This window comes from Orycteropus afer, unplaced genomic scaffold, assembly GCF_000298275.1.
Source record: "Orycteropus afer afer isolate SDZICR_OR568_19922 unplaced genomic scaffold, OryAfe1.0 scaffold00087, whole genome shotgun sequence".
Lineage (NCBI taxonomy): Eukaryota > Metazoa > Chordata > Mammalia > Tubulidentata > Orycteropodidae > Orycteropus > Orycteropus afer.
Genome location: NW_006921674.1, coordinates 10,169,317 through 10,187,973, shown reverse-complemented (window position 1 = coordinate 10,187,973; position 18,657 = coordinate 10,169,317). Strand labels below are relative to the sequence as shown.

The 18,657-nt window shown below is 40.1% G+C and overlaps 1 protein-coding gene across 1 annotated transcript in view; it reads right to left on the bottom strand.

Annotated features, from left to right (window-relative positions):
• The window catches only part of GRIK2 (glutamate ionotropic receptor kainate type subunit 2), a 944,667-nt gene extending 927,367 nt beyond the window's left edge, over nucleotides 1–17,300 (bottom strand). The window contains exon 1 of the mRNA XM_007942266.2: nucleotides 17,186–17,300. Within this exon, the coding sequence (XP_007940457.1) occupies nucleotides 17,186–17,300 (115 nt within the window). The remainder of the gene's footprint in view (nucleotides 1–17,185) is intronic.
• Nucleotides 17,301–18,657: the final 1,357 nt, after the last annotated feature.

Below are 18,657 nucleotides of genomic sequence, written 5' to 3'. Positions count from 1 at the left end.
AATAACCTTGGGAAATTCACTTCCATTAATATTTCTGTAAATCTTCACCCAAATCACAATTTAAAAAAAAAAAAAAAAAAAGTTCAGCATCATGTCTCAATCAAATAGATCCTAACTGACAGAGCTAGAGTTCAGATTTAGTTATTATCTGCCTCCAAAACCCTAGCTATGACCTTATAATAGATGGGATTGGTAATAAATGATAAATGTCTATATAGTAGAAAGTCAGACACTGTTAAAAATTGTTATAGAAAAATACTTGATGACATAGGAAAATGTTCACAATAAAGTAAAAATTGAGTACAAAGACATTATATACAGCAAGATTTAAGGATAAATATCAAATGTCACATAGTGAGGTAGTGAAAGGTATTAATTTTCTTGATAATTTTTCTCTATATTTTATACTTTCTACAATAAATATGGAAGCTAGCTCTGGTGGCGTAGTGCCTAAGGCACTTGATTGCCAACCAGAAGGCTGGTGGTTCAAACCCACCAGCCACTCCTCGGAAGGAAGGTTGGGCAATCTACTTCCAGAGTGATACCGTCTGGGAAACCCAAGGAGGGGTCACTCTGAGTCGGGTCCAACTTGACAGCTCATAACAACAACAACAATAACAACAACACAATAAATATGTGACTTTTATAATCAAGTAAAATACTTCTGTTTTCATTTTTTAAAAGTAATAAATGTAAGCCAAATGTTAACAGTCATCATTCCTGAATGGTATAATTACGGGAGATTTTATTAGCATTTTTACACCTCTCCACATTTTCCAAATGTGTTACAAAGTATAACTTAAGGGCTGGGACAGACAAGGTGTGCTCTGAAGAGCCCCTTTCTGAAATGTTTAATGCATTTCTGTGGCCGATGAAAGGTGGTTCTTTACTATTCATTCTCCATATCTTCTATGTGAACAGACATGGAGATTTTCAGCTCAGTACATATCCTGTAATAATTATTCAATTCCCAGCATCCTGTGTACCACAGTGTATCCATGTGACTATATGTCTGTCAATGGGATGCAAGGTAAGGTGACATGTGCAACATCCAGGAAATGTCTTTAAAGGGATGGGTGATGCCTCTTCTTTTCTTCTACCTCCATTCTGCCTGTTGAAAAGTGACTGTGATCATTAGAGTGTCATGTTAGACCATGATACAAAGACTCACACTAAGGATGCCAGAATAGAAAGGAGGAAGGCTGTGGATCTACCATACCATCCCTGAACTCTCCAAATACAAACGTATTATGTTTTGAGGGCTCTCTGTTACATGTCACTAACTCTACATCCTAACAAATACAGTATCCAAACACTTAACTTGTACTAGTTGTCTATTAAAAAAAATACAAACAAAGAAATAAATTAATGTTATCATTATAACTTGACACTGAGAACTTCTGGTGCTAGGGGTAGCAGAAGAGGAAAGGAGCACAAACAGTCCAGTCATTTTAATCTGATATTAAGAATGGAATTTCTGAGTAAAGCACTCAGTGGATCACAAATCTTAGAGAAAGATGTAAACAACATGCTTTAGAAACTATCCCTTGTAAAGCCAGCTAGGCTCTACTCATCATGTTAGAATACTTATATATTACTGAGTATACTCATCACTTTATTTTGTAACTTTCTTGATAAATTATATAAAATTAAATGTGAGTGTCTTAGTGTGAAATTTGCTAAAATAATCCTTCAGTTCTAAGAAGTAATGGAAATGATATATTGAAACAACCTATGTTGTTGTTGTTGTTGTTATGTGCCGTCGAGTCAGCCCTGACTTATAGCGACCACTCCTTGGGTTTCCGAGGCAGTATCACTATGGAAGTAGGATTGCCCAACCTTCCTTCCGAGGAGTGGCTGGTGGGTTTGAACCGCCAGCCTTCTGGTTAGCAGTCAAGTGCCTTAGCCACTATGCTACCAGAGCTCCCTATAGGATGGAATTTAGAAATATACATCTGCTGAGTTTCATATAAAAAAAAAAAAAATCCAGGTATCATTAGGGGTCCTCATATAATATGTTCCTAAAATTAACCATCATATTTTAGGATATTACTTTTCATATTGATTGATTGCTTTAATCAGACATTGCTGTCCAATTATTACATTACGCCAATAATTGAAAAACTGGACAAGAAATCAATGCACAATAAATATTTGGTGAGCAGAATGGCAGTTTAAATCAAACATGGAACTGAAATTGAAAGAAGAGTTGATAGGAAGCTTCTGGCATCCTCCTTACAACTACAACCTAAAGCATTACTTTGTTTTCTTGAAGAATAACACCAAAAAGGAAAAAAAAAAAAAAAACAGGTGAGAATTGAGGGAATACTTATAAGTAGAGATTGTCCTTATTACTAGGTAGTGATGCTTTTCTTTATTCTAGTGTCATTATAATGTACATAACACAGAAGAATAATAATCAAATTTAATAGCACACTTTCCACAGTTCACTTACAAAAGATGTTGCTTTGAATTCTTAGGTAAAATTCTATCATTGCTTTTATCTTTAAAAATGCTGATATAGTCTGACTAAATGCTAGGAAATAAAAATACAATACACTGTATTGACTCAATTCTAATTCATGGCTATATTACAGGATAGAGTAGAATAGCCCCATATGGCTTCCAAGGCTGTAAATCTTTATGGAAGCAGACTGCCACATCTGATGGGTTTGAACCAACAACCTTTTTGGTTAGCAACTGAGTGCTTTAACCACTGTCCTACTACGGTTACTTAAGGAAACAAAAATTATGAAATTCAAATAACCTTGGGAAATTCACTTCCATTAATATTTACTTGTGGCTATCAAATGTACTAAAGTCAGAGAGTCCTACCTAAAGCCAATAAATGACTATCCTTGAATAAATGTAAATTTATTTTTTTTTTAATCTGTTGTGAGCATTCTTTTCATATCCTGCATGTATATATAAATTTATTCTACTCTCAAGGTCACAGTAATTCTAAAACTGGAATTGGATGCATATATATGAATGAAACCCACTGTGAAATTTAGACCAAACAAAAGTATTTTTCATAGTTTGTCTTCCAGAAAATTGCACACCACTGGATAAACTTTCTTGAAATTACATATTTACATGCTCTCAATTGGAAAATCCTCTATGAAATATTCATTACTTAAAAAACTGAAAATATTTAAACACAAATGGGTAAATAAGTTGAGTCCGAAAAAGTTGAGTCCCTTATGAATAATAGATAAAATTAACTCAGTGAGTTTCCTTAGTATTTATCTTCAAACTCTCATTAGCATGTGACTACGATGAATTTAATACATTAGATGGTGTCCCTGGGTGGTACAGTTACCATACCCGGCTGCTAACCAAAAGGTTGGAAGTTCAATTCTACCCAGAGGCATCTCATTAAAAAAAAAGGCCTGAATTCTCATAAAAAATCAGCCATTGAAAACCCTATGGAGCACTGTTCTACTCTGACACACATGGGGTCTCCTTGAGTCAGAAATGCCTTGATAATAACTGGTAATACCTTGGAATCTCTAATCAATCTCTAATACTACATTTAAAGTGTATAATCAATAAGGTGTCTCATATACACAACTGTATAAATTTTACAAATGGTAAGCTTAATTATAATTAAGGAATATATTTAATAAACTGATATGCTTTACCTCATTATCAATAATGTGGACAGAAAGAGTCATGCAAAAGCTGAACATAGAATAGGAAAGCTGAAGGAGAATTGATGCCTTTGGATTATGTGTTGGTAAAATACTAAATACATCATAGACTACAAGAAGAATGAACAAATCTGTCTTGGAAGAAGGGTAGACATGAGGATGGTGAAACAACTTCTTGTGTGGTTTGGACATGTTATCAGGAGGGACCAGTCCCTGGACAAGGACATCATGTGTGACAAAGTAGAGGGTCAATAAAAATAGGAAGACTCTCTATGAGATGGATTGACACAGTGGCTGTAATAATAGGCTCAAGCATAGCAACAATTGGCAGGATTAGCCAATGTGTCATCTTGTTTTACACAGGATTGTTATGAGTCAGAACCAACTGGATTGCAACTAACAATAACAACAGCTATTTTCAGTTTTAACACTAAAACAGTATATTTAATTATTGACAGTATCTACCTAAAACCAATACATATTAGTTTGAATCCAAATGTAGAATCCAGGCTTCATCTCTTGGCTCTATGACCTAACAATGACATGGAGAGAGTGTAATCAGGATAACAGGCAGGGATATAAGAACCATTGCCAAGAGGTGTCTGATGAGCACCAACTAGGAGGGATGCTATTCTCAGCTCAGGTTCTGGGCCACTAGCATACACTCTTTGCAAATGACAAGTTAGGGTCCTCTCAACTGGAGCAAATATCTGTTGAAAAATTTTTTTCCAGTGGAGTTTGTGAAAACATTTTCAAATGATCAGTTAGGGACTTCTTTAGTGGGAGGTTGAGAGGAAAGACTCCACAACATACATCATCTTAGACATCATTAGTAAAACAACATCTGTTTAAGCTCCCTTTGATCTATGGATTGTTTATGTGAATATGAATATTCTAAATACTTAGGTTTTAAAGAATCAGTCATAGTGTGCTGACAGCCCAACACTGTGTGTGTTCTGTGAAGAATGCTAAAATATCCAAGCCCTAGCCTTTATTTCCAAAATATACTCATTGTTTTTACACAGTCCAATCATTATTATCAACTGCCGAGCCAGAAAGCTGACCACAGCATCTGCCAATCAGAAATGGAGAAATTATAACATTTTAAGGTCTGGAAACTGCTTAGGATTATCCAGCTCAGTGATTCTCAACCTGCCTAGGAGTAGTTTTTGTGTTTAATTATTGAATAATTTTCTAAAAATTCATGGTGATTAAGACCCACAATCCATACAATTACGTAGCTGTGAAAAAGTGAACATCTTAAACCACAGAATCTCCAGAGCTGGGGATAAGTGATTTTAATTATTTAAAAGGGGCAACAAGGTTTGAGAACCATTGATCTGACTGGATTCTCCCTGCCAGTGATTCAATTTATTTTACACAATCCCTATCGGAAACAGATCTTCTGGAGAACATGAGGTTTGATCTACATTTCAAAGGATGATCAGTGTTTAGAAGAGCACAAAGAGGAGAAATCCATCTGCAAAAATATACTGAGGATAAGTGGTTGGAACAACACCCCTCAAAGTCCAGGAAAACTCCTGAGGAATCAATCCTGAATTTTCAGAGGAAAATGACAGAATGGGATCCTGATTCTGCTGCATCTTTCACCTGCTGAAAGCAGCAACTCAAATATACTCTTCACATAGTGCAACGTCAATTTTGCCACAATGGGCAGGCTGCTTTCAAACACAAAAACTAGACTTAAGTTTAAGATAGGAAAGTGTTTCTTAGCCCATTCCATCTTTGGGTTAGCGTAAGTATTTTCCTAATGATAATATTCTGAAATGTTAAAAACATGTTTTTATTTTTTGAATTTGAAATTGTATTACAAATGAAATTTCCTTTTTCAACTGACTCCCTGAATTCTCTGATGTGCTGACCAACACTGAGGTGGGTCTTTTATAAAAAGAACCAAAGGCAATTTAGAGGAGTCTTGGGGGGAAAACAGTAAGGTCAGTGGTCTAGTGATAATATCAAAGTTTGTTCTACTTTAGAAAGTAAGTCTCAGAAAGACTACCTCGTTCATTGATGAAACAGCCAATAGAATCACAGAAAATTCCTACCTTTGCATCCTACACAATTGTAGCAAATTTGAATGTTTGTGAGACCAAATGGATTAAATATAGTAATATGGATGGTGTCTGCAAACACTGAATTATAGCTAAAAATCTATCATAGGCAGATGGATGAAAAATGAAATTTACATAAAATAAGGTATAGTTTTTCAGAAAATGCTTGTCAACCCAAACTACAACTGTGCAATTTTGAAGGAGTGAAACCACAGGACCTGACATAACTTATTTGCTTTTTTACTTTGTTTCTACTCTTACTCCTATTTTGGATACTTCATAAAAATTCAGCATAGTCATATAGCTATTGCCAATTCAACTGCTAGTGTTCAAAGAAGGAAAAGCACCTATTAACTTGCTTTTTTATAAAACTATCAAAGCAGAAGACAGTTTGTTCCATTAGTCAGTAAATACTTTTCTATGTCTTTGTAATAGCTCCAGATGCATTCCAAGGAATACTACTTAAGAATTAGATAAGCCAAACTCTTAAATGTTTATGCAGAGTTTAAGAAGTTGAACAAAAAGTGCTTAAGTGATTGCAATATTACTTTATTCATTAAATACACTTTCAACTCCCAAAGATCCTTTATTCCAAGAAGCTCAGAGTTCTGTACATTATCCTATTAATTCTGACATTATCCTTTGGAGTTGAGCAGATGGCAAGTAGTATCCCATCCTTCAGAAAATGAAGTCAAGGCCCAGTGAGATTTAATTATTTATCCTAATTTATGATCACCAGATAACAAAGTCAACAATAAAATTCATGACTCAAACCACTAAGTTCAGGATCTGGGATCCCAAGTTCATGCAGAATAAGAAAATACTACTAACAATGAAACCATTCTAATAAAATAATGTTTTCATTATTTTAACTAAATGTTTAATTCTGATTAAAAACAACTATATAAATTATAGTTATTATATATGTTCATATATGTGCACATACACCTACTCCTCACTTTCTGACTAACTCGCTATCTGATATTTATTGTATCCTTCAAAGAAGATAATGGTACTTACTTGAGGAACTCAATACTTATTGAATTGCATTTAAAAATTTAGCTTATTAGCTCCACCCTTCATCATTTAGCAAAGCTAATCAGTAAGAATATTAATAGGAGACTATAAGCTATTGTTATCCTTTCCCACAAAATAACTAGATTTGTCTAATACAATTAGACAAACATGTATTGAGTGCATGTCACATGTAAGCACTATTCAGGTACCTGAGTCTTTCATACTAAATAGAAATTTATAGACATACTAGATTTACTCAACAGCATCTAGAATAATTCAACTTAAGCAGAAATCATATAAAATTAGATTGTCCTCCAAACACATTTTCATTGACATGAACTGGTAACTTTCCCATGCTTGATCATTTGATTTAGCCATATGTTAAAAAGACATTGCTTTTATTTCATTTCAGAATTTTCCTTAGGAAGTGTCTATGGTTCCAGAGCTTCTCAAAGACTTCAATGATCAAGATTAAGGATGGCTCCTTTTCTTCCATTTCAGCAAAACAAAGAAAGGAAATCCACTTATTCTTCACAATAATCAAGCAACCCACTGAGAAACCACTTCACTGCTTGTTGCAGACCAAATCAAGCCCACTTTCTCACCTTCAATGGCTCTCCATGGCCTATATAAGAAGTCCAAACCCTGTAAGCTAAATAACAAAGCTATGAAAAACTAAGGGCCTTATGCCTCTCTCCAGAGGGTTGGCCCTCTCCCTGTCCCAAAGTACACATTCTTTATTTCTACCTAAGATCTTTTCTTTGTGGTGAGTCTTTCACTCATAATGTATTTTATTTTTCCCTCCACCATCACACAACTTTTTACACATCCCAGACAAACTCCCATTTGGCCTATAAAATCTAAGCCCACAATCATCTCCTTTAAACATCTACTGTACTTCTTTTCGGTACCACTCAGTTGGTACTTTAATATGCATATAACTTTTATCTCTAATTGGATTATAAACTCATTGAAATCAGTACGTGAAAAGTACAATTTTATTTCCCAAATGCCTAAAATGTCATATATACTCAATTACTATGTCTTACAAATTAATGTGGTAAAAGCTTCTGGACACAGGAAAGGGAGGACCATGGCAAGTATGGGGAAGCGGTGAAGATGAGAGCTACAGAAGAAGAAGAAAGCCTATGAGAGAAAGTTCTACAAAAGAGGAAGTAGAAAAACAAAGGAGACAAATGTTTAAGGGAACTACCAGAACCAGTGTCTCTTTCTAAAACTCAGCAAAAACATAGGAGTTATACAGCTCAAGGGAGTCAGGGTAGCACAAGAAAAATAGCATAATTTTAGTAAAAAAACATCACCAAGCTGGCAGTCAGAATACTCATGTTCTGGCCTAAAATCTGAAATTAACTACCTGTGACCCAGAATGAGCTATTTAACTGTCAATGAAAATCAATCTCAAAATTTAGTATCCTAGACTTCATGATCTATAAAGCCTCCTCTTGTTTATACATTCTAGAATTTGGTAGCTTTTATTTATCTTGAAATAGTCCCCATTTTATTTTATATGGGGGAAGGAGATACTTGAACATACCAAAAACTATGATAATCTAATATCAGGAGTTTTATTAAGTAGAAAGAAAGTTAAGATTTAAACCAAAACTAAACCAATCTCACTGCCTTCAAGTCAGATCCGACTTATAGCGACCCCTCCTTGGGCAGTATCACTATGGAAGTAAATTGCCCAATCTTCCTTCCGAGGAGTGGCTGGTGAGTTTGAACCATTAGCCTTCTGGTTAGCCATCAAATCATGAAATAGACCAATTGCCTATGACTATATTAAAAACTTCAGCATGGCTGAACATTTCTTTAATATTTGCTTTGTTTATTTGATCATTTCAGTTAAGAGATATTCCCATCATGATAGATCAAGTATTTAGGATGTGATTGAACTGGAGACAGAAAGGGAATTAAAGGTAACACCTTCTAAATATTTGCTTTAGTTCAATGGTGGAAAAAGTAATTTGTTCATATACACGTTTGTGAAAAGTATTTAAAGATTCATCTGATTGGGAGGAGATACGTCAATATAAGAACATCACTGACATCTCACTTAAAATAATCAAATATGTTGAAAGACTCAGACTAACACAAGCAAAAAAGGTAAACTTCCAAAGCATTGAGGTATCTGGCAGTAAATCTAGAAAAGACTGTTTCAATGGCATTTGATTTCTTTTTTTCTCAGCCTCCCCTCTCCATCTGTGCTAATCACTCAGCACTCCCTTATGCACCCAGTATACCTACTCATTATCAGACATTTCACACTTATGACAATAGTAAAAAATCTACTATCCGAGTATTTTGCATGTTGACAAAGTATGTCTGGCAGTAACTAACACCAAGGTCCCTAACTAGCAGACCCTGCCATCATGTAGAAAGGAGGCTTGTGTTGCACAGTTCACTGTCCAGGATGGAAGAGGAGGGACGGTCTCCCCAAACCTCCTGGGTGCCAAGTAGAGCATGGTGGAGGTGGGGGAGCTTCAGAGAACAGAATTCTGTCTGGTGGGTCGTGGAAGCCCACAGTAAGCTAAGGCTGGGACAGAGGCAGCTGGTATCCTGAAGGAGGATGCCCTCAGTCCCAGGGAGGAAACAGGACCCTGTGATTTGGCCCCAGCTCCTAGCCCTAAGGTTGGTAGGTATGGCTGGGGGAGGGGGGGGGCTGTAGTCCATGGGCTCCCTGAGATGGGATACTCAGGTGCACAGGGACCCTGGGACCCCATGTCACATGTCCATCCTTTTACACTTCCTCAATACCCTCTCCTGGGCTGGCACATGTGAAAGTGGAGCAGGCTCTGGGTAAGGGTAAGGTAAACAGGTGAATGACAAGTAGCAACTGCAGTTTAAGGTCAAAGTCAGAGACCAGGTCCGGCCATCAGGCCCTCAGAGGAAGCTCTGGATTGTAGAGTCTCATGGGGAAACATGGGTGGAAGGGAGCAGGGTCAACCAGCAAGAACTGGGGGAGGCTTGGATGAGAGTCCCAGCAGGAGGACCCAGTGGGCAGCACGCACCCTCCTGTGGCACCTGGGCCCTTCTGCCCAAGGACAGGGAGCCCCTTGCTCTTGACAAAGCAACCAAGGGCACTTTGGGACGTGGAGGGGAATGAGCAAGAGCCAACCACTTTAAAAATACATCGAAGGCAGGAGAGGGACAGGGCCCCAGGGATGGGGAAGGAGGTAGCACTTGAGACACCTTAGCTCTGGAAGACTAAGCAGCCCTCCCTTGCAGGCAGTAGTGCGAGCTGAGGTCTCCTGAGTTGTCTTAGGGGAAGGGGAGGGAGCAGTATTCTCTTTGTATCTTAGTGTCTCTGTCAGAGACAGAATCAATCAATAAATTCATCTTAACTCTATGGTCTTAGGGACTTACGTGTTCTCCCTTCCCAAATATACTGTCTTAAAACAAGGCCACCAAAAATAAGTAAATAAATAAAAACTCACTGCCGTGGAGTCGGATCTAACTCATAACAACTCCTCCTTGAGTTTCCCAGGCAGTATCACTACAAAGTACATTGCCCAACCTTCCTTCTGAGGAGTGGCTGGTGGGTTTGAACCACCAGCCTTCTGGTTAGCAGTCAAATGCCTTAGGCACTATGCCACCAGAGCTCCCAAGACAAGGCCACAGGAAAGGGTAAGTGTTTGACCAAGAAGAAAGACTAATTATAGAATTATATATATCAGTAGGTAAAATGTCTGAAATATACAACTTCCACAGACCCCTTCAAGTTTTTACTTATGGTCCTGCTGTCTAGTGACCTCATTTTCTACTAAATTCAGAAGGGACTGTTTCGTTTTTAATTACAGAAATGAAAGATTTAAACCAATCTATAGACAGAAATCTAAGTGACAAATGCTATATGTGAAAGCTTCTGTAATTGTGTCTGATCATGAAAGCCCCAAATGCAAAAATAAAGTGAGAAAATAAAAATCCTGCAGAAAGGTTTTGAGAGATTTCTCTAACATTCACTCACATTAACATAGCCCAGTTTAATCATTTTAGCTAATGGTCACTTTGATAATACAAAAATAATAAATGTCTGACCCTAAGGGTGTGAGGTAAGACACAAATGCTTCCCTTCCTCGTTTGGTAATTAGTGAGGTATGAGAAAAGCACGTGTGCCTTAGAGAACCTGTGGAATGTGAAGCTAGCTGCTGGGTGAAAACTGGTGACCTTTCAGCCACACACACACCTGCTGATTGCTTTTGGTTTGGCCACCTCAGAGTATTTAAAATGATATTTTCAATTATTTGGAATTAAAATTTGGGCAACTTTTGTACAAAAATTTAGGTGGGTTTCAGGTTCTTTTGGAAATAAATCAGAAGAAGAAATAACCGTGAATGGGCAATTCTACAAGCAAGAAACAGTTGAAGAGGACAGCAGTCTTGTCAGAGACCGAAGCTTGACTTCACATTTGTACTGGCCAGTCTTTAATTTTCCCAATGTAAAGCAAGGAATACCCTTTTACCTGGGGCAGATGTACCTAAATGCATTGAAGTATAATAACCTGAATGAAGACGTTTTGGTAAGAAAAAAAGAGGGAAGAAATTAAAAAGACAACATAAAATGAACCAAATGCCCATGATTAAATTGAAACTACAGAAAGAGAACATTTCTTTAATATTTCTGTAGTTTCTCTGTGCAGGCAAGCTTTGCCTCTAAAAAAAAAAAAAAAAATCAAAAATTTAAAAGTCAAATATGTCATTTTCAGTTACAGAGGAAAAGAACTCATCGTCAGCTCTTACCCTCCACACTTTATATACTTTTCAAGAATGCAAAATGCCTTTAATTTTTGAAGTAAGAGATATCTGTAATTCCATGTGTTAAGTTAGCTTTCAGAAATGTCACCTCAGTAAAAGTTGGCCCTAAACCGAGGTTCACAGGGTATGATGAAGGTCTGAAAAAAGGTTATTGAACCCACATTAAATCTTGATAATGCATTAATGAGTCTTTTAAAGGGATAATTTTAATACTCCAATCTTCAGCCATAAAGACTATATAGTGCTAATCTGCCTTGCCCTTTCAATTAAATTTGTTAGGGGCGTTCTATTTAGTCAGCACCCTGAATGGGCCATTAAAATTCTTGTTCAGTAAGAGTTGTGTTCAGTGCTCTGTTGTTTTAAATTCCATTAAATCCAAATGCTCTTTATCGTCCCATGACCACTATGACTTCAATCAGCCAATTTAATTACCTTACAAAATTGTCAGCAGAAGTAGCAATGAAAAACAGGAAGCCCTATGACGTTATCAGATTGAAATCTTCCTCTTCTGTGTTTAATCTAGACCAGTCAATAATGATGATGGGCACCTACTTCCTTCCCTTCCAGGGGCTTTTGACCTTACCTTTCATGCTAAGATTTAGAGTTTAAGATTCATTTTGACTTCGATAACTGGACGACAAATTGAAAGCCCATAGAAGATAAAGTTTCACCACCCAAATGCAAAAAAATCAACATTTCCACTTCATTATATAACGTTCTACTAAAGAAAATCTAGGATCACCTGCAAACTCCAGGTGTTATGCATATGGACTAATAATTTAATAACAGTGTAGAAAGACATCAACTACTTTCTACTCTGATGTGTAAACACAGGCATCAACTACTTCCAAGGAATAACTGTAATTAGAGCTACAACAACACAGTAAAACCTAAAAACAGAAAGAGAAAATGAATAAATTCCTCTCACTTGTAAGTTAAATTTCTACCACAAAACAAGGAAGCATGTTATCATAAATTATGATAATTAAATGACAAAATATTGTCATCTTTATCATAGACAACACTTTATTTAATGGTGAATAGACTTGAAAGGGCTCTAATAATCAATCTTATGCCCGCGTTTGTTCTGTGGTATTTCCTTTGTGTGAGAACAACTCACATTAACTTTCCTGTGCTGAGTAAATGTTGAAACAGTGTCAGCTGAGAATTCAGGGAATGAACACACTGCAATGATCATTTGAATCAAACCAAGAAGCAAAACTTGTCTGAAGAAATGTCTACTGACATAAACTCGTGTTCACTTCTGAAAGACAACGTCGCAAAGCCAGAAAATGTGTCGAGCTCCACGTGTCTGGAGGGAGAAGGGGTGCTCTTCCTAGAGGATGAAAAGATCATTTTTCAAATTCGTTTTCTGAAATGATTGTGTCTCTGTTGATGGCTCACATCCCAGTTACTCTTTGTAGCTTTAAAAATAAGTAAGAACTTATGAGAAAAGACATTTTTTTAAAAAATGTGTTACCCTTGTGTTGGCGATTCTTGGAAAGATTTCGCTGCCTCGCTTTCCGGCGCTCCGATGAGCAGGTGTTCCGACGCTATCTGTCGCAGACAGTAGCCACTATGACTCTCCCATCCCCACCTCCCAGGACTCAGGTTTCTGCTTCCAGATGTAAGGCCACTCCTCTCTCCCGCCCACCTCACCTCCCAAAGGAAGAAAAATCTCTTTCAAAAAGAAATTGTGGAGTGGTAGTTTCTAAGCTCAGTCGATTCGCTCACACTCCTCAGTGGCACGGTACAACTGCTACTCATTTTTGTAACTGGGAGGACATAAGGTGTGCAGCCAACTGGAGGGATTTCCCAAGGAACCTCCTACGTTCCCTCTTACGCCTTGCCTTTTGTCATCGGCGCAGTCCCTGTACTGGCTGACTTCACCAGCGCAGGTGAGCAAGTTGCTGACTCCGGGATAAAACATGGACCTGTGGCCAGTGCGCAGTGCCAAGGTGGTCTGCGAGTGTCTTGGGGGGAAGACTTCGAATAAGAAAGCCGCTTTGCGTGCTTGCTGAAAGAAAAGCTAGGTCAAAATATCGGAAGCGAGAATGTAGCCTATCATGTGCTTAGCTCTTTAGAAAGAGCTATGCTGGAGAAACTGCCTTGAAGTTTGGAAAAAAGTTTGGGCTGATGTCTTTGCTTGTGTCGTCCTAAATTGCAAACCAAATAAGGACTCTGAATAAACAGTCTGACTTCGAAACAAGTGGTGGCTTGGGGAGTGATTCCTTGGAGAAGATGCTGACCCATGGCAAAGCCCCTAGATTGCGAAGGGAAGGCCAGCCATCCGCCGAACCCTAGCCAGAGCGGGCTTCCCCAGAGGCAGGGGTCGGAGCAGACCCGGAGAGAAGGGCAGGCTAAAAGGACAAAAGAAGTTCTAGTCTCTCAGAGATCCTGCAGCTCAGAAGGCATACCTCGGAATAGGGAGCCACGCCTTTCGGACGGGAGGATCTCGACTACCCCCCTGTAACAACTAGCAGAGCCCGGGAGGCCGCGGAGGAGAAACCGAGGTGCCTCGTTTACAAGGCACAGGGACGCGCGGCCCCCTTCGGGGAGAGGCCTGGCTGAGGGCTTGCAGACTGCTGGTGGAAAAGCCTGCCCGAGGATGCCTCACTCGATCTAGGGTGGAGGATTCACCCTCTGTCCGAGATGCACCTTGCGTCCCAACAAGCCCGCTGCCTCGGCGCTAGACAGAAGCCGAGCTGTGCAGACCCCGAACAGTAGGGAAAGAAACGGCAGCGACCACTACAAGGAGCTGAGGCTCGGGTCTCTTCCGCCCTAGCTCAAGCTGCCTTCAAAGGTCCCGAAGAGCGTCTAGGGGTAGGGCCAGTAGTTGGCAAATGACTTGTCTCGCGGTGGTTAGGATGGTTGGCTAGGCGCCGGGGGAGGAGCAGGCCTCAAACGCGCCTCCTGGGCAGGGAACCACCAGAATGAGGCGCTCCTAGGCTACTGCACGAAGTTTTCTTGGGCATGGAAAGGAGCTCACAATGCCCAGGAACACTGCGGGGGTCGGCACCGTGAGCTCGGCTGCTTCTCGCTCCACGACGGTGAGCAAAGGATGCCGAGTCGAGCCACAGCCACAGGGGGAGCAGGGCAAAGGACAGCGCCGAGCCCCTGAGAATGGATTTCCGCCACCAGTGGGAAGGGGGGCAGGGGCGGCGCTGGACTCGGCTGCACGGTTGCCATAGCGCCGCGGCGGAGGCGCCGGGCGACTGGCGGCTCTTTGCCTCTCGCGGGGCGGGAGCTCGGCGCTGGTTGCCGCCTCCTCAGCAGACTCGGATTGTCTCACCAGCATCGAGCTGCCTGACGCCGCCCAGGGGCAGCTGCTCCACCCGCACCTCGACCTCTTCCCTTCCAAGGCACCGGGCCAGGGATGAGGTTTTGGTTCCCCTTTTGAACCAAAGTTGAAAAATAACCTTTCTCAAGAGCAGCTTATATGTGTTCAACCAACCATCACTTACAGTCAAAACATGTTTTCCCCAGAAGAAAATAAAACTCCCACCATTGCATCAAAGTCACCCCAATGGGAAATGTTCCAATGATTACAATGTACACAGTTCTTCCTCACAACTCAGGTAAGGAACCAGAGAAAAAGGATTTTCCACAGGGAAGATGTTTTAAGTTAAGAAAATAACAAGATACCAAGGTGGTTACGATCTTTGCCTGGCACCCTGTTTCTTGAAGACATTCTTAGTAAGTCTTGGTCTGGAAAATATAATTTTTTGTGTGTATGTCAGCTCTTCTGGAAAGCTGGTTCAAACTCTGCTACAGTCGCCAAGATATTTAATATGAAGATATGAAATGATCAGCGAAGGTACAACCTAATGATTCAGCAAATACTGTGCTGCAATACCAGAACAGCAGTAATTAAATCTTTAGCGTGCGGGTGACAGTTTTCAGACTCAAAGTCTTCTTTTTATTTTACCCAGTCTGAAAACAAATTTAACCAATATCAACACATATGAATCTACCTTTGCATTCTAAAGAAGTAGTTTGTGCTACTCAAAATATTGGGCAAAACTACCAGACTATGACACTTATGTGCTTGAAGCAGAACTGCTGTACACACACACAAACATACACTCACAGTGATATAGAGACCGGTTTAGTCTCCTTCACAGAAACAAGCATTTCTGTGGACTCTTGTTGCTAAGGGCAACGAACTTAAGTGCTACCTAAAGGCATGAAGAAAACAGGAAAACTACTAGAATTCAGCTATAATCCATTGTCTTTTTTGTCACTACTAGCCTTCTTGACTTGAGGTGTGTTAGGGGGAGGGAGCCGGGGGTCATCTTTTTAATACGTGAAAAGCATCCTTACTCTCTTTGCACAAAGCCTTAGGAAAGATGGTAAATTTTGTTAGAGAAGAAGCTTTTGGAAAAGGAAAGAAGACGCTGCTGTTGACATAATAGGTGTAGGCAATCACTCTTCGATTTAAATTCCAGTTACTTCATGTATGTACTTTTATCTCAAAGACACACACTTGAGACTATATGATTTCCTGCATTTTTGGTCTGAATCCACTTGAACTGTCAGAGGAGTGGCCCACAGTGGGCACACCTACCCTCCTTGGTTTTCTCCTCTCTAGCTCTTATCTACTTTAGAGAACTTTTCCCTGACTAGTTCTGCTCCTACTGAAACTCCATTGGTCATCGAGAGCGTTGCCCACCCTTCATTTTCCCCAAGCAAACCTTTCTGACCAGGGTTCCCAATGGAGTCTCACGTTCAATTTTCCCTGTGAACTCTAGAGAAATCTTGATATCCTAGGAAAAGGACAAATTTCCCTAAAATACAACTGCTAGTTCCGCTCTTTGATCACACCATCCTGCAATAAAGGTGCAGACTTAAAAGACCCCTCCCCCTGGCCACACACACACACGACCCTCCTCGCATCCCTATACCACCGTTAATCATTTATTAGTCCAGGACTAAGTACGAAGGCTGTAAAGGGGAGACTCGTCAAGTTTGAAACAAAACGCACACACAGCCTTCTTATTATGAAGCTATTTCACGCAAACTGAGCGGCAGCCTCTCCTTGTTAAGTCGAGCCTTGAACCTTACGATAATTTTAAAAGCTCTCTTCTCGCCAAGGGCTCTAGGGACTCGGAAAGCGGAGAGATTACTCGAAAAACTCTCTGATAAAAGATATCTAAAGGCTAGCGCCTTCCGCTTGCGCGTGAGGACCTGCCCGTATCTCTGGCGGAAGCGGACAGACACAACTCGCCAAAGAGTTACCAGATATTAACTCTCATCAGCCCTGCGAGCTGCCAGGTATGCAGCCCCCGCGCGCGTGTTTGCGCGGATCGCGCAACCCTCCAAACCCAGAAGTTCCCGGGGAGACCTGCGGGCAAGGCAGCGGGCAGTCCCCAAAGCGTCATCACTGTCAGTAGCAGGCTACTGTGAGGAAGTGATGAGACCACAACCACACATTCACACGCTTTCATCTTCCCGCAGCTAACCATTAAAAAAAAAAAGAAAAAAGAAAAGAAAAAGCAGCAGCAGCAATAAAGAAATGCAGGAGAAGGCTACTTAAAACCCCCGAGAAGCGAAGGAGCTAGAGCAGATTGGAATGCCCGGAGCCCACCGGCAGGCAGAGCGTACTCGCTTGTTTACATCCGGCTGCCAAGGAGCCGAATTCCAGGCGGTGGAGAGGGACGGGGAATCTTACCAAATCTTAATACATGTGTGGTTCCTTGAGAATATCCAATCCACAGTAAGCAGAGCAGGAGTTTAATGGTGCGACTGAAGACTGGATTACTTAGAATCGGGGAAATAATCTTCATGGTGTTTCTGTGCCCACACGCGCGGCACCCACTTCCCCGGTCTAGCGACAGGCTCCCCGTTCGGGCAGGAATGAGGATGCGTCGAGTGGTGGCCGCAGACGCGATCAAGGCATGGTCACAGAAAGAGGAAGGAGTCTCCGCTTCCCAAACCCATTAGCAATCGCTGCATGTTCTTCACTCACTGCGCCAAGGAGCAACCTTCCACTGCAAGGAATGGTGGGACATCCATGTTAGTAGGGGAGCATCCGGGAGAAATCCAGCACGCACACCCACAATGTTCGGCCGCGCGAGCCTAAGGAAGCAAAGGAGGAAGAAAATCAATAGGAAATCCAGCCTTGGAAACGAGGTGTCGATAGGAAACCAAAGTCCCAGCACAAAAGGAGCTTCGCCAGCAAACGTTTTGCCAGGCCCTATTCTACTGCACTGCTGCACAGCTTCTGACGTGAAGCCAAGATTAAGTGAGAAAAATTGAGATAGCTGCTCGCCTCTTAAGGCTCCCTGCCAGCGAGCTTCCCAATAGCTATTATGCAACTGGAGTGATCTCCCGCCTTGGGTTGCAAGAAAGAAAGTCGCGTTTATTTACGTGGAGAAAAATGCTTTTATTTTCAATAAGAGTCCTTGCTAAGAGAACGACTGGTGTGTGCAGGCAGACTTCTTAAAATAAACTGATGAATTTTAATAGATGACTACCTAAGTCGAAGGCACTTTGCATAGGAGTTGTTCAAAACAAAAAGGTCTAAACCAGAGGAATTTGTTTAAAAATTAGGTAGAAAGAAGGTTTATATTTTCATTTCTGCCAGGTATGAATGAATACACACTGGGATGTAATAGGGAAGGTGAATGTTGTCTCCAAAAACTTGAATGAGACATTCCTTGATTACTACTCAAGAGAAAGAAATTTCTTCAAGTGGACTTTCATGGGAAACATTGAATTGAAAGAAATATGTTCCCAGCCATTTTTCAACTTACCTAAAATAATTACGCATATATAAAAGACAACGATGTTTGACTTGGCAACAAACTCCAAAAGCCTCAATAATTTATTCCTGAATATCTTCTCATTTTTAAAAACTTATTTTTCATTAAAAGACAGAATATGAAACCATAGCTTGAGCAACATTGACTGACCTATCTTTGTCTGAAAATGCTTTATCATTTGCTAGTTTTCTGGTGATAATACTTATTTAGAGTCCTTAAGTAGTGACTGGCTTGGATTTTACAATTAGCTATTTATTCAAGAAAAAAGGTACAGAAATAAATTTCCTTTCAACACAAAGTAGTTTTCTTGTTAGAAATAAGTAATATGCTGTCCTTAAGCACACAGATTTTTTTTAAAATGTCCACTGTTAATATTGTA